Source organism: Oryctolagus cuniculus, chromosome X (genome assembly GCF_964237555.1).
Source record: "Oryctolagus cuniculus chromosome X, mOryCun1.1, whole genome shotgun sequence".
Lineage (NCBI taxonomy): Eukaryota > Metazoa > Chordata > Mammalia > Lagomorpha > Leporidae > Oryctolagus > Oryctolagus cuniculus.
In genome coordinates this window covers 7882073-7898808 of record NC_091453.1, presented here as the reverse complement: position 1 = coordinate 7898808, position 16736 = coordinate 7882073, and the positions used below count along the sequence as shown (strand labels likewise).

At 42.1% G+C, this 16736-nt stretch overlaps 1 protein-coding gene and 1 pseudogene across 1 annotated transcript in view; one reads left to right on the top strand and one right to left on the bottom strand.

Moving 5' to 3' along the window:
* MBTPS2 (membrane bound transcription factor peptidase, site 2) overlaps positions 1-8525 on the bottom strand; it is a 45233-nt gene extending 36708 nt beyond the window's left edge. The window contains exons 1-3 of the mRNA XM_002719970.5: positions 8202-8525; positions 4927-5075; positions 3551-3773 (exon numbers count right to left, since the gene is read on the bottom strand). Coding sequence (XP_002720016.1) covers positions 3551-3773; positions 4927-5075; positions 8202-8276 — 447 coding nt within the window. The 5' untranslated portion in view covers positions 8277-8525. The remainder of the gene's footprint in view (positions 1-3550; positions 3774-4926; positions 5076-8201) is intronic.
* On the top strand, positions 8275-10459 carry LOC100339769 (axin interactor, dorsalization-associated protein-like; annotated as a pseudogene).
* Positions 10460-16736: the final 6277 nt, after the last annotated feature.

Sequence of the window (16736 nt, the reverse complement as noted above, 5' to 3'; positions counted from 1 at the left end):
TCCACTTCTGATGCAGCTCTCTACTATGGCCTGTGAAAGCAATGGAAGATGGCCCAAGTCCTTGGGCCCCTGCACCCACGTAGGAGACCTGGAGGATGCTCCTGGCTCCTGGCTTTGATTCAGCCCAGCTCTGGCTGTTGCAGCCATCTGGGTAGTGAACCAGTGGATGGAAGACCTCTCTCTCTCTCTGCCTATCTGTAAATCTGCCTTTCAAATAAACAATCTTTATAAAAAAATCAGTAAGGGGCGGTGCTGTGGCGCAGAGGGTTAAAGCCCCAGCCTGCAGCATCAGCATCCCATATGGGTGCTAGTTCAAATCCTGGCTGCCCCACTTCTGATCCTGCTCTCTACTATGGCCTGGGAAAGCAGTAGAAGATGGTCCAAGTCTTTGGGCCCCTGCACCTGCATGGGAGACTCGGAAGAAGCTCCTGTTTCCTGGCTTCAGATCAGCTCAGTCTGTTCGTTGGGGTCATTTGGGGAGTGAACCAGCAGAGAGAACTTTCTCTCTCTCTGGCTCTACCTCTCTCTATAACTCTTTCAAATAAATAAAATAAATCTTAAAAAAATCAGTAAGCTTAATCAAATAGGATAATTGTTCCTTCTTATTATTTTCTGGATGTAAGAATAACTGAGATAATGTATGACTACATTAACAGATGGCAGGTTTTATTTGCTGGCAACAGTACATGATTGCCTGTCTTTGCCATGATGACACAGGGTATTAGATGTACCGGAAAACTAGACACAGAATACTCTAACAACACTGAGTGCCAGGATTTGGGGAATTACTACTGAACAAGGCTGTAGGGAATTACAGAGTAAACGGAAAGTATGTTCTGTAACCTACAAGAGTTCATATCGAAGTCAGGAGATACAACCTTCTTAACTTTATGCATAAATAGTGCACCGAAAAAGGCAGTTGACTTCTTAATAGTTCCAAAGCACAGCTCTCCTAATAGAGTCATTCTTGTGAATTAACTGAGATGCAAAGAAGAAATACGTTCTTCTCTAAACAGTATCTTGCCATTCTAATTTGAGCAGGTAGATAAGAAAATGATCGTATTTTTTTTCCCAACAAGCTTCTTTATCTCCTACCCTCTTTTGTGGTGAACAATAAGCAACCATGTAACTTCAGCATCATCCTAAACTCTTCCTTCAGCCTCACATTTAATTACTCACCAAGGTCTGAGAACTCCACTTGACTCTATCCCGCTTCATTCTCCTTGCTACTAATTTAGTTTAAATCATTATCCCTTTTTACACAAACTACTCCAACTGCCCTCTTTTTTTTTTTTTGACAGGCAGAGTGGACAGTGAGACAGAGACAGAGAGGAAGAGAGGAAGGTCTTCCTTTGCTGTTGGTTCACCCTTCAATGGCCGCCGTGGCCGGCGCGCTGCGGCCGGCGCACCGCGCTGATCCAAAGCCAGGAGCCAGGTACTTCTCCTGGTCTCCCATGGGGTGCAGGGCCCAAGCACTTGGGCCATCCTCCACTGCACTCCCTGGCCACAGCAGAGAGCTGGCCTGGAAGAGGGGCAACCAGGACAGAATCCGGCGCCCCGACCGGGACTAGAACCTGGTGTGCCGGCGCCGCAAGGCGGAAGATTAGCCTAGTGAGCCGTGGCGTTGGCCCCAACTGCCCTCTTAAATGGTCTCCCTATCTTTGATCTGACCAAGCTGGTTCATTTTGCACAGACCTGTTACCTATAAGCACAACTGCAAGTGCTTAGAATGACCTTTCACAAATTAGACCCTACTTACTATTTCCCACTGTCCTGTTCTCTTGCTGCCACTCCTATCCATCCTTCTACCATGTATCTCAGAGACACAGCTCAACAATATTTACAGTTCCTTGAAGAATTATTTGTCTTTTCTTAGGAGAAGAGCACAGTGTATACAGGCTCTGGTCAGTGATATGGATTCACTACTTACTAGCTGACCACAAGTAACTTAATGTCTCTGTGCCGATTTTCTCATCTGTAAGTCAGGGATAACATCAATATTTACCTTGGGGTTGTTGCAAGAATAAAACAGGCTGGGCAGGAAAGACTTTACGTAAGAAGCGCTGTGTATTAACTAGGTTTTATTATTACTCTGATTATTCCTTCCACCTTCCCATGTTCTATTGTTCCCTCTATCACTGGGATGCTCAATTTCCATCATCCATTCTCAAGCTATGTGAACTCTTCAATCCTTCCGTTGGAGCTCTCCTTTATGCTCTTCCCAGTGCCAGGCACACCTCACATCCTTCCCTCTGTTTCTCCGGCACTTTGTACAATGTCCCATTGGAGTACAGCCACGACTGTTCTCTTTCTAAACTAAAAGCTTCACGAGTACTAGGATTGGGTTTTGTTCCTCATATAAGGAGGATCCAGCACATGGCTGAGAGTTATAATACACTCAGTAAATGTTTGCTGAAGAAATAAATCATCTCTTCTGAGGCCTCACTTGATGAAATCATTTAACCTCTAAGAAGGAACTATGACCACAGGAGAGATTCTTTATTGTTCTCTACAAATGAATTCTAATTCTACACACGGGGACCCAGCCTGAGGCCACAATGAGATGATTTAAAAACCCAAATTTGGGGCAAGTGTTGTGGCATAGTGGGTAAAGCTGCTCCTGCAATGCCGGTATCCCATATGGGCACTGGTTTGAGTCTCAGCTGCTCCACTTCCAATCCAGCTCCCTGCTAATGCACCTGGGAAAGCAGTGGAAGATGGCCCAAGTACTTGAGCCACTGCACCCACATGGGAGACTTGGAAGAAGCTCCTGGCTCCTGGCTTCGGAATGGCTCAGCTCCGGCCGTTGCGGCCATTCAGGGAGTGAACCAGGAGATGGAAGATATTTCTCTGTCTCTCCCCTTCTTTCCCCCTCTCTCTGTAACTCTGCCTTTCAAATAAATAATTAAATCTTTAAAAAACCCAAAATCTGTTACTAACCACTAAGCAGTCTATTCCATTAATAAGAACACGATTAAAAACAACACCTATGACTCACGGAAATATGAGCTCTAAGTGTAAAAATGTGAAATAACAGTGAGCCATTGTAAAGCACCTTCCAAACTCTGGAGACAGGAAACAAGTGAGAATTACCCTAATGGCTTTTATTTGTCACATCAAGAAATTACAATTACTACTTAGAAAATTCTCATATCTTTAATTAAAAGATTACTGGTTAGACTGTGATAGCCATAAAGGAGGAAAGGGGAACACTTTGCATAGGATTAAATCAGAAATCAGCATGCTTATTCCTTGAAAGTAACAATCCCTTAATGTCTTAAGCAGACAACATGAATTAAATATCTGTTAATTGCTGATGGTCTTAATGGTGGTGCAAGTGTTCCCTGCTATGAGTAATTCCACCACCAAACATTACAAAAATTCCTAGCTAGGTTCTTACTAAGGGTTTTTGTTTAAGTAGGCAATTTGAAAACTTTTGAGGTTTTAAATTTAGCTTGAAATTTATAGCATGGATAAGAGTTATACTAGTCATAAGTAAGATCTTGTATCTGCATTTCAACAGTTATTAAAGCAAAAAGAAGGCACTTACCACAACTTGTAACACCTGTTCATTGTGAAGAGATGAGGAGGAGGAAGAGGAAGAGGATGAAGAAGAGGAAGCAGAAGAGGAAGAGGAGGAAGAGGAAGAGGAGGAAGAATAAGAAGAGGGAGAGTCAGCCATCATTTGTGCTAAAGTCTGCATCAGTGTTTTGCCAAGGAGAAAAAAAGAGCTAAACATGGCAATTACACCAAATACCATTCCAAAATTGAACCTGTAAAGAGAACAAAATTACATAAATGTACAATTCCTCACAGTTCATGCACCAAGACATTTATTGTCAAGCCACATTTCACAGCTTCAAAGCAATGGCTAAAAAATTTCACTAACTGCCTCTTTTCCTACCCAAACTTCAAATACTTGACTAAAGCATGGGTACCAGTTTCTTGAAGCAGTTCTGATAATTTACAATTCTCTGGCAGCTAAAGAGATTGAAAAAAGTGTTTCTTTTCATGTATTTGCTCACTTGCATAACATTGTACTGATCTTGTTCTCATATGGCTATGAAAGCTTTTTTGATACCAGCTATCCTTTTATATCTTTCTATTTGATTGTCTACACTGTGTTTTAGATTTATTTTGTGATGAGTTTAAATAATAATGTGGTAAAATTTAATGGAATTTTTTGTCTTCTATAGTACAAGAGTTAGAAATTACCTTTATATAGTTGGGAATAACCTTTTATTTTTTTCTAACTTTTTGATAAGATATTTTTCAAGGAATTTGTCCATTTCATCTAATTTTTCAAATTTATATGACTATTGGGATTATCTATAAACTCTGTAGTAATATCCCCAATGCTGATTTTTAGTTACCAGAATTTTCTTTTTTTCTTGATCAGTCATGGAATGGGCTTACCAATTTTAGTAATTTTTCAAAGAACCAACTTTTGACCTAGCAGATTTTCTCCACTGTACACATTCTATTTCACTGATTTCTACTCTTTATCATTTCCTTCCTTCCACTTTGTATTACTTTGGTTTTCTGTTTCATTTTCTACTCTTTGATGATTCGATTGCTTAGCTCTAATCAGTTTAGAGTTAAATTTTTAATCAAGAGGAACTTAGACAACACCAACCCCCTAACCTCCCGTTCTCTCAACTACAGAATCTGTCAATATCTTGGGGGGGGGTCTCATAGATCACTGTAAACCCCCAAAGCATAAAACACTGTAAGTGCCTTGATTTGAATGTATGCAAAAAGCACAATGACATCACCCCAAAAGTTTGTGTAATAGCAGAATGCTTTCATGCTAGCAATATTTCACAATTCAGTAGATTGGAAAAGGACAGAAATCATTAACTTAACGAGCTAAGTCTCATGATCACAAATGGCTAATTTAAACCAAAATGGGAAAATAAGGAATACCATTGGTAAAGCATTCGCGCTTTCCGTCGTCCCCAACTGTAAAAGGCACGATTGAAAACAGCAGTTTGCCATCTTATGTGAAAAGGGGAGATGCTCAATCCATTGTTTTCCAGCCAGTCTTCATAAGAATGCTTAAAATAGACAGATGACTAAGAGAGAAAGAAAAGTTCCACATTATTCAATTTTTAAGAACAATTTATAACGTGTAAGAAAAAAGTATTCAGCAAATCAACTTGCTGTTTACATGTTTATAATCTTAAAGCTTTATCTTCAGAATATTAAAGCTCTCAGACTAGGGGGTCACTGAGGATATGGTCTGGCAAACTTTAGCCTATAAGATAAATCTAAATCTGGCCTACAGCCTGTGAGCTAAGAATAGTTCTTATATTTTTAAGGAACTATAAAACAAAACAACCAGACCCTGTGTGACCCACAAAGCTTTAAATAGTATCTTCTCCTTTACAAAAAAGTGTGCTGACCCTTGCTTAGAACAGCATTACCCAACAGAAACATGTGAGCCACAATTAATTCTAAATTGTTGAGTAGCCAAATTTTAAAAAGCAGAAATAGGATATTAATTTTCATCATCTTTTAACTCAAAATATCCAGAGTGTCATTCCAACATGTAATTAATATGAACACTTTTTTCTTTTTTTTTTCTTTTTGACAGGCAGAGTTAGACAGTGAGAGAGGGAGAGAGACAGAGAGAAAGGTCTTCCTTCTGTTGGTTCACCCCCCAAATGGCTGCTACGGCTGGCACGCCGCACTGATCCGAAGCCAGGAGCCAAGTGCTTCCTCCTGGTCTCCCATGTGGGTGCAGAGCCCAAGCACTTGGGCCATCCTCCACTGCCTTCCCAGGCCACAGCAGAGATCTGGAAGAGGAGCAACGGGGACAGAATCCGGTGCCCCAACCGGGACTAGAACTCGGAGTACTGGCACCGCAGGTGGAGGATTAGCCTAGTGAGCACATTTTGGAAACATTTTCCTTAGGGGGGTATTCTTTGTAATCTTGTGTCAACTTTACACTTAGAGCACTTCTCAATTTGGACTAGCTCTATTTCAAACGCTAATTTAGCTCATAGCTATCACACTGGACAGCACAGGACTAGAAGCCTTTTTACCATACAAAATATAGGTCTTGCATTCTTACTTAAAGACATTCCCTCTTACCCAAGTAATCCAACAGAAAGGACAAGTTAGTCAAAATTAGGGCTTCCTATCTTCTGAGCAAGAGCCCTAAGAAATCAGGCCAATTTTCATGATACAAGTGTCCCTATCTTAAACCTATCGTGGTCTCAGTAAGTCCTCTTATCTGAGGTTGGAGGGATAGGTGTTTATATACAACCAAAAAGTTTTACCTTTAGGGTAGGGAAGTTTGTTTCACTAATGAAGAATTTCGGGTAACATAAGGCTGTTATGTACCTGACACAGTTACAGTAAGCAGAGTAAATATTCTGTTATATTGACAATCATCCATGTGAGAAACTTTTCTGTCCTGGAAGCATAGTCCAGCCCTAACACAACCATAAAAAATGACCAGAGTCTGAATACAGGTATTTCTTTGCTTTAGATCTGTAAAGTTCTCTACCCTCAGTCTTTGGGTGGTTTTTCAAACCAGCTTGTTACCCAGGACTTGGAAAAAGAAAGTGACACAATACTTTCACAGAGGTCTACTGTGGTAATATTACAAAACTATGGGTGGACTAGTGGACCGAACTGGAAGCAGAGAATCTGAAGGTGCAGGCTCCTAGAAACTGGAGTCTCTCAATTCCCCTGGCTGATAATGTGAGCGTTCTATCTTTTGCTTGGGGGGATAGTACTTTCTAAAGGACCCGAGACCTGTGACTGACATTAAACTGACATCCTGATCACCTCACATACTTGGCCAGGCACTGTAGAGATCTGAAAAGTTCTTGTTATTTTGGATTTTTAGTCACATGTGCAACATTAAGAAATCATGTGGCTTTTCTTTTCCAAATAACAAAATCACTGTGGCCTATACTGTTTAGGACACGCTAAGCACTATGCCAAGTACTTGACATCAGTGCTTCTCAAACACAAAGGTTCACAGGAGTCACCTGGGGCCATCAAGATGCATCTGCTATCACGCCTGTTCTGATTCTGCAGGTCTGGGTGCAGCCAAGATTCTGCATTTCTATCAAGCTCCTGGATGTTGCAGGTGCTACTGGTCCTTGAGCCTAAGGCTGAGTAGTGAGCCTTTATGTGGATGCACTAATGTAATCCTTCTATCATCTCAGGAGCTTCTTACTCTTATTATCCCTATTTAAAGACGAGAAACCATGGTAAAGATAGTAATTTGTCCATGGGCACACCAATTAGGAAGTGGCAGAGCCCAACCTGTGCAACCTGCTGCACTTTGCAAGTTTAAATCTAACAAAAAAGCACGTCTCATTTCTTTTTATTGTTAAATCCAAAACACAAAATACTATGGTATTCTATTCATGACTGGAGTTTATATTCTACATTTGAGAATTTATATAATCTTATTTCACAAGACTACTTCCAGTCTCCTCAATATTCAATCCAAATTGTGGCTTAAGCATGTGGTGAGACAACTGTTGCTAATTTTTTGCTATCCTTCTCAGATAATTGAAACATGTACCCTGAATCCAAGGTGTGTATAGTTGGTGCAAAGAAAGGGTACAGCGTGCAAACCAGTATTTCAGCACAGGTTACTGAAAAACCTCTTCCTGGAGCGTGCTGCTTTGAAAGATGATCTGTGGACCAGCAGCGTTGTTAGCACTGGAGAACTGGTTAGCTATGCAGAACCTTGCCCCAGAACTGCTGAATCAGAATTTGCAATTTAACCGGAAGGCTGCATGGTTGTATGCCCTTTAAACAATGCGACCACTGGCTCTAAATCACGACTTGATTTGGATTCATCCCAGTACCAGAATGTCTAGAGAGTAGGGACCTCAGAAACAACGCCTTCCCTAAATAGACGTTTTATTTCCTTCCTGGTGCACTGCTGCCGCAGGGTCTGACCCTCCCGAGCCCACCACCGACGCCTCCCAGGTAGGATTCGAGGCCTGCACTGTCCCGCACTGCCAAAGCGACAGCCGCGCAGGCTGCCACACCCCTCCCGCAGCCAGCCGTGCTTTATTTACTCCACCGGGCCGAGGCGCCCCGCGGAAGGCCGCACGTGGGCACCGGCCGCGCGGCTCCCAGCCAGGCGGCGCAAAGCAAGAGAAAAGGAGGCCCTTGCACTCTGGCCCTGGGCACCGGGGCTTGGGCCTTAGGCCTGAGGCCCTCACCTTCAGCACCAAGTCGGTCAGGTACACTGCAGTCCAGCCACCCACCACCACCACCACCAGCGACACTGGAATCATGGCGGCGGCGGCAGCAGAGGAGGGAAGGCGAACCCTGGTGTCCTCCTCCCTGCGAGCCGCAAGCAGCCGAACGCACGGCGCCTTACAGTCCCAGCATCCGTGCAGGAACCTAGCCGCTGCCGGTTCCTTTTCCGCGGTGGCGACGTTTCTCTCCGAACTCTTCCGGTGGGACACGGGTGGGAACTGCGAAAACCGGAAGATAGCGTGGGGACTTGTTTTCGTGTGACGCTCAGGCGCCGCCGTCCCAGCAGCAGCTGGATCTCCGTTCTCAGCCCTCTAGCGATTTCTTAGACTTTGGCCCTCCCTGCTGTCAGTTCTCCATTTTCGCGGACTCTGGTCTGGGCTTTGCTGTCTTTTAACCTAGCGAGGGTTTGGGGTTATATGAAGTCCTCGACCCCGTCTTAGGTATCCAGATTTAAGTTAATTATCTTTTTTCCTTTGTAGTGAAACGTAATTTCTACGAGTATAGCGACATCCTACCTACAGGTCTCAATCGTCCGTTTCTGTGAGTTTTAATAATGTATATATCTGTGTGCCCTAATCAAAATAGCGAACATTTCCATTTCAGGAATTTCCTGATTTTTTAACTTTATGCAAATAAAAGCACACAATGAGTACTCTTTGTGTCACACTTACTCTACATAGTTTTGAAACACCCATTTTGATGATCAAGTTCTTTCTCAGCCTCTTTGTGAAATTTGAGATTGGTGCTGCGTTAAAACAGAGAAAGAGTGAAAGAGAAACAGAAAGATTAAGAAAAAAGGGAGAGGGAGAGGGAGGGAGGAAGGAAATCATATATCCTTAGAATTGTATCTAAGAGAGGACGGGGTGGGACGCTGAGGCGCCAGTTGTAGGAGAGGCGCTGACTTGGACTCCTGGGGCCAGCTGGTAGAAGTGATGGTGGAGTATCAGATATTAGCAAGACATCTGCAAAAAGCAGCTCAAGCTCTACACAATAATTCTGAATTCACTGAAGAACAAAAGAAAACCATAGGCAAAACTGCAATAATGTTTGGAATTGCAAAGTGCAGCTTTACAGTCCACACAGTCCCAAGAAGAATTTAAACTGGAGGCCCTGAAGAAGCTAGAATCGATCCTAAAGAATATTCTTACATATAGTAAAGAGTTCCCGTTTGATGTTCAGCCTGTGGCATTAAGAAGAATTTTAGCACCTGCTAAAGACGAGAGTTTGGATTTTTTTTTTTTTGACAGGCAGAGTGGACAGTGAGAGAGACAGAGAGAAAGGTCTTCCTTTGCCGTTGGTTCACCCTCCAATGGCCACCATGGCCGGCGCGCTGCAGCCGGCGCACCGCGCTGATCCGATGGCAGGAGCCAGGTGCTTCTCCTGGTCTCCCATGGGGTGCAGGGCCCAAGCACTTGGGCCATCCTCCACTGCACTCCCTGGCCACAGCAGAGAGCTGGCCTGGAAGAGGGGCAACCGGGACAGAATCCGGCGCCCCGACCAGGACTAGAACCCGGTGTGCCGGCGCCGCAAGGCGGAGGATTAGCCTACTGAGCCGCCACTCCGGCGAGTTTGGAATTTGAAGAAGATGAAGAAGAGGGTGGTGCTGGAACAGGGTCTCCTGATTCTTCTCCTGCCAGAGTTCCTGGTACCGTATTACCGAGGTTGCCCTCAGACCCAGGGATGACATTACCCACACTCAGAATTGAGAAGAGTGGTCTGAAAGATGCTGGGCAGTGCATCAATCCCTGTGTTACAGTTAGTGTGAAAGATCCGAATGGCATGGAGTTAACTCCTGTGCAGCATACTCCCGTGGCTTCACAAAAAAAGATACATATGTTCACTTTAATGTGGACGTTGAGCTCCAGAAGCATGTTGAAAAATTAACCAAAGGTGCAGCTGTCTTCTTTGAATTCAAACAATGCAAGCCTAAAAAATGGTTTACCAGCACCAAGTGTTTTGCTTTCATGGATATGGATGAAATTAAGCCTGGGCCAATTGTAATAGAGCTATTCAAGAAACCCACTGACTTTAAAAGAAAGAAATTGCAATTATTGACCAAGAAACCACTTTATCTTCATCCACATCAAACTTTGCACAAGGAACAATCCTGACATGAATAACCTGGAACTTCTGTGAATTTTGCCACTTGTTAGAAACCATCACAGCTCTGTGTAGCATATTCACCCTTCAGAAGGCAGAAAGCATACTGGCCCGTGCCAGTAGGCCAGAGGGAGTCCATCGCAAAGCTGTACCACATAATATAAAGTCTAGCACATCATTGATGTAAAAGACTCCTTTGGATACAGGTTTATTGTAGATTTTAAAACATATTTTTACTTTTCTATTGTGCAATTCATAGTCTGTTTTCTAAGTTACCACTACTCCTACACTGCTTCCTGGAAAAATACTGCTGTGAGTAGGTTTGCTCATCTTCAAACTTAATACAGCAATAAGAATGTGCTAGAGTTCACATACATAGCTGTTCACTTTTGCTCCAATATGCTCTTTTGGTTTGAGTTAACTTCAAACTTTGGGTTGAGGTGGGTAGAATAGTATCAGATACTTTAAGAGAAAATGGACCAGTTATGCTGCCTAAGAAGGTGTGTCTGGAAACGATAGGCTGCTCCTTTGGGGTTGCCTACATTCACCCTGATCTGATCATTTTCTTGCTTAGAAATAGTGTGCCTTGGCCAGATCAGTATCCCGTGTGGGAGTGTTCCCCAGGCTGTAGCTGTGAATTTCTCCAGATGACCAGACTGTTTTTCTGAAAGTAAGCATGCTTTTAATCGTGTTGATTAGCTTTTCTTCTGTATCACGTTGTAATTCTTTCTGATGATTCTAGGGTTAACATTGGAACCATCTCAGAATTAACAAATGTTTAGGTGGGTTCACTATGTCTTCCAAATCATGTTACCTAAAAATAGCTGAGTCAGATGCTACCAAGATGTTGCAGGAACAACTGCTGTTCTTCTGACAACTGTGAAACCTTAAAACCTGCATAGCTCTTCTTATAGTGATGAGTGTGCAAAATATGGAAAGATATTCTATTTTTTTAAATCTAGGTAGATAGGATTGCCATTTATTTACTATTTAGATATATTGGAATTCATCCATATGAGAATATGCAGGTCATTAGCTTATTATAATTTGACTATTTCTATTACTTTTGACCTAATGGGGCATAAATAAAATTTTCATAGTACACATGAGGTGGATATTTGATACACAGAACATTAAAATTTGTGATGGGCTCCTGTGGGTTAGATGTAGAACGCGCATATTTTAATATTCACTATTTTAATGAACAATGCATGAGGGGGAAGCAATTTCAGTACTTGTCCTATTATTTTTAAAGCTTTATTTATTTATTTGAAAAAGTTACACAGAGAGAGAAGGAGAAGCAGAGAGAGAGAGAGAGAGGTCTTCCATCCACTGGGTCACTCCCCAATTCCCCGCAATGGCTGGAGCTGCGCCAATCCAAAGCCAGGAGCCAGGAGCCTCTTCTGGGTCTTCCCTGTGGGTGCAGGGGCCCAAGGACTTAAGCCATCTTCTACTGCTTTCCCAGGCCATAGCACAGAGCTGGTTTGGAAGTGGAGCAGCTGGTACTCTAATTGGCGCCCATATCGGATGCCAGCACTGCAGGTGATGGCTTTACCCACTGCGCCACAGTGTTGGCCTCTGGCCTATTTTTAAACTAGTGTAACAACCCTTTTTGAAGTAAGTAGTCACAATTAAGTTGTTTAGCCCTTGCACTTCAAGAGATCTAGTCTTTCAGTTGTCTCTTAGGTCAGTTCTGTTTATTAGTTAGATATTAATAAAAACCATATGAGCCTGAAAGAATTCTCAACCAAATCTAATCTTGTCTCTCAACTTGATTGAATTAATTTCAGATTCTCAAGTAACTCAGTCCACAGTAGAGCTAGAGGATGAAAAATTTGCCTTTTGTCAAATCCCCAAACTGTAAGCACTTCAAGGAGCAAGAACCATGTTTCCTCCATGTCACACACATTTCCCTAGGAGCTTGGCAGCACTCTGTACCCTGTGGAGTACTCAGTACCTGTTTGATGTTGCTAATGAGACCTAAAATAATCATCCCTTAAAAATCCTACTTTTGGGGCCGGTGCTGTGGCATAAGAGGTAAAGCCAAAGCCTGCAGCACCGACATCCCACAGGGGCGCCGGTTCGAGTCCCAGCTGCTCCACTTCTGATCCAGCTCTCTGCTATGGCCTGGGAAACAGTGGAAGATGGCCCAAGTCCTTGAGCCTCTGCACCCACATGGGAGACCTGGAAGATGCTCCTGGCTCCTGGCTTCGGATTGGCACAGCTCCAGCTGTTGCGGCGAATTGGGGAGTGAACCAGTGGATGGAAGACCTCTCTCTTTGTCTCTTCCTCTCTCTGTAACTCTTTCGAATAAGTAAATAAATCTTTAAAAAAATCCTACTCTTAAAATGTAGCAAAACCGAAAAAGGAAAAAAAAGAATTGTATCTATGAACCACATTGAATCTGTTCTATTTGTTAATATCACATTAACATAATAAAGTATAAGATGATAAAGTTGCAGCTCTGAACATCTGCATGTGTTCTTATTATACCTGATTATGTATTGAACTAGAGCAGTGGTTCTCAACCTTGGCTGCATCATGGAGGGGGCTTTTAAAATTCCCAATGCCCATTCTTTAGCCTAGGCCAATTAAATCAGAAACACCTTAAGACACAAGCATCTGTACTTTTTAAGGTCCTCAGGTCATTTCAGTGCGGAGTCAAGGTTAAGAACCACTAAATTACATAATCTTTAACAGGAAGTGAAACTAAGATTATTTTTTCTGCATATACTTAACATGGATCTTTAAAAGTTATTTCCTTCAACTTTTCTTCAAAAACATTATTGGCAATAATAATACTAATACGAAAAATGTCAAGAGCATACTATCTTAACAAGTATGTCAAATAAAAATGCACACTCAACCCCCTTCAAAGAAATTTATATATACACTGTTAGTACAATACCAGAAGCCTGTGTTACACCTATCGTAACTAGTTTGCCTCACTCTCCCATACCTTTTATAAAATTTTAATCATGTAGTAGCATGGCTATTCCAGCTTCAAGCACTCTTAGGGCTCAGTTTTACATCTTTTTGTATATATGTGTGTATATGTGTTGTAAATGGTTTCAGCTTTCTTTGGTATAAAATTTATACGCAAACACTATGACTGTAAGAAAAAGGACACAAATTGGTGCCTCCTCACACAGGGCACCAAATGTAAGGCAAAGGGTACAGAACAGAGAGGAGACAATACAAAATAGCAGCCAGACGATGTATTCAGAGAAAATAAATTCACAGAGTTTGACCAAATGCCAGCATGTACACAGGCCGAATACATGGCAGAAGGCCCCGAGCCCTGCAGGCTGGGCCTTTTTATATCTCAGGTGGACTAGGAGTGGAGGTGGCGGGGGCAGTAGGCAGATATGAGCTTCTCTATACCGGTTCTTCAAGTTTGGCTCACTGGCTTCCAAACGGGGGAAGAATGCAGGAGGTGGGGTGGGGAACAATACAGGGTGCCAGGTGACACTGATCTCTTGAAAGAAGGCAGAGGTAACAAGAACCTATAATGGCTGAGGCTTATGTCCTTGTTCCATCAGTGACCACAATTTTCCATATGCAGGCATCCCATAAGTCTTAGGCTGTTTTAAGCTTGGTTGATTTCTGAAATATAGCTGCATAAAATGGCAGAAACCATCACTTGAAAGTCTATTTAAATTTCTTTTATGCTTATTTTATTTTGTGAATGTTGAATAACTAAAAAATTTTTAGTCCCTCTAAAAGAAAATGGCAAACATCAAAACAAAAAATGAAAATACATTTATAGGGGCTGGCGCTGTGGCACAGCAGGTTAAAGCCCTGGCCTTCATGGCTGGCAGTCCATATGGTTGCTGGTTCTAGTCCCGTCTGCTCCTCTTCCTATCCAGCTCTCTGCTGTGGCCTGGGAAAGCAGCAGAAGATGGCCCAAGCCCTTGGGCCCCTGCACCCACGTGGGAGACCAGGAAGAAACACCTGCTCCTGGCTTTGGATCATTTGGGGAGTGAACCAGTGGATAGAAGACCTCTCTGTCTCTCTCAGGCTCTACTTCCCTCTGTAACTCTTGTCTTTCAAATAAATAAAATAATTTTTTAAAAAAGAAAATACAGTTATGGTTCAAAAATCCATAAAACTAAGCATAAAAGAAATTTAACTAATTTCACTTTCAATTGATGTTTTGTATGCTCATAGAACTTACACTTCTGCAGTTATGTTTTTTGAACTACAAAACTAGTCTGTTCATTAAAAGCAGTCTGAATTATGATATCAGCGTCAACATTGAATAGTAACATAAATATGTGCTAAAATTTATAAATTAGTTCATTTAACTACAGCAGTTGTTTTGTGGCAAAATTTGATTTGGATACTAGTTTAAGTTTTTTAAATTCCAGACAGATTTAAGAAGGATGGGTGGTTTCCATATTGATACTACTGACAACCTTTGCCATTGTCTGAGTTTTAAAAAAATTTTAAAGGAATTTATTAATACATTAGATACGCAGGGTCACAGCAAATGAATAATCACTACAACACAATTCTCATGTTAATGTGATATTATGTAAAGAGAACAGATTCAATGTAGCCCATAGTTACAATTCTAATATAATGATACTTCACTCCCTCCCCCCCTTCTTTTCTCTCCTCTCCTCTCCTCTCCTCTCCTCTCCTCTCCTCTCCTCTCCTCTCCTCTCCTCTCCTCTCCTCTCCTCTCCTCTCCTTCCCTCTCCTCTTCTCTCTCCTCCCCCCTTCCATGCTTTCTTTTTTTTTTTTTTAAAGATTTTATTTATTTATTTGAGAGAGAGAGTCACAGACAGTGAGAGGGAGAGACAGAGAGAAAGGTCTTCCATCTGCTGGTTCACTCTCCAAATGGCTGCAATGGCTGGAGCTGTGCCCATCTGAAGCCAGGAGCCAGGGGCTTCTTCCAGGTCTTCCACGTGGGTGCAGGGGTCCAAGGACTTGGGCCATCTTCCACTGCTTTCCCAGGGCATAGCAGAGAGTGGGATTGGAAGAGGGGCATCCGGGACTAGAACAGGTACCCCTACGGGATGTTGGCGCTGCAGGCGGAGGATTAACTTACTGCGCCACAGCGCTGGCCCCTCCTTGCTTCCTTCTTCCCTGCCTCCCTCCCTGAAGTTACATTGACTTAAGACTACACTAAGACTTTTGGTACACTATTGTGTTTGAACTGACCTTTGTTTTCTATAATTACTCTAGTTTTTAACAGTATTCTTCCCTGGGAGGAGAATATTAATTTCAGGATTTAAATGGCTTCACTTTTGTTAGCCTGAAGCCTTGCCTGGACCCCTTGCTGATACAAATACCAAAATATGTGGGAAATGAGTTGATTGTGCTTTTCTGTTCCTAGCCTAAAAATTTAGTAATTCAACTGACTTGATATTCTCATCAGGGACCCAGCAGTCAAAACAAAGCGGTGAATTGAATCCTGCTGCTTGCTGGAATTTAGCAGCAGTGGAATCCAGCTGGTGGCAGCAGAAGAAACAAGACAGAGGATGCAAGATGGCAACAAAGAATGCCTGAATTCTAGATCCAGACGTTCTTTCTTTGGGTAAATCTGGAACTTAAGTTACAAATCATTTTATGTTTCTATCAAGTAACTTTAAATAAAGTACACATAACCAAGCTTTTATTCACAGCATTTATTTTTGGTATATTATTTTAGAAGGCACCATATATATTTTGGCTGAATGCATAACAGCTGCATGTTAAAAATCAATCATTGGGGGTCGGAGCTGTGGTGTAGTAGGCTAATCCTCCCCCTGCAGTGCCTGCATCCTATATGGGTGCTGGTTTGAGTCCCGGCTGCTCCTCTTCTGATCCAGCTCTCTGCTATGGCCTGGGAAAGCAGTAGAAGATGGCCGAAGTCCTTGGGCCCCTGCATGTACATGAGAGACCCTGAAGAAGCTCCTGGCTCCTGGCTATGGCCATCTGGGGAGTGAACCAGCAGATGAGAGATCTTTCTCTCTGTCTCTCCCTCTCACTGTCTGTAACTCTACCTCTCAAATAAATAAATAAAATATTTTCAAAAAATCAATAGTTGACTGAAACAGACTATAACCATCATATAATGTACTTCTGAGGTGAAAGTACATGTTACATAGGAAAATTAAATATTAAATATTATGATTTTATTATTAGAATATTTGTGTTAAATTAGTTATTCCATAATGTATCAATAACTCAAAACAACATATTATGTGTTTTTATTGGTCAATTAAAAATCAAATTATAGATTTGACATTATTTTCAGGAATAATTATTTCTACTCAATATGAACTAATAGTTTGCATCTGTGGTTGTTATTCTGCATATATATTTACAACACTAAATTGTACAGGTCAAGATAAGCTAGGTTGTGTTTGGAAACAACCCTAAGAACATTATCCATCATGAGTTGG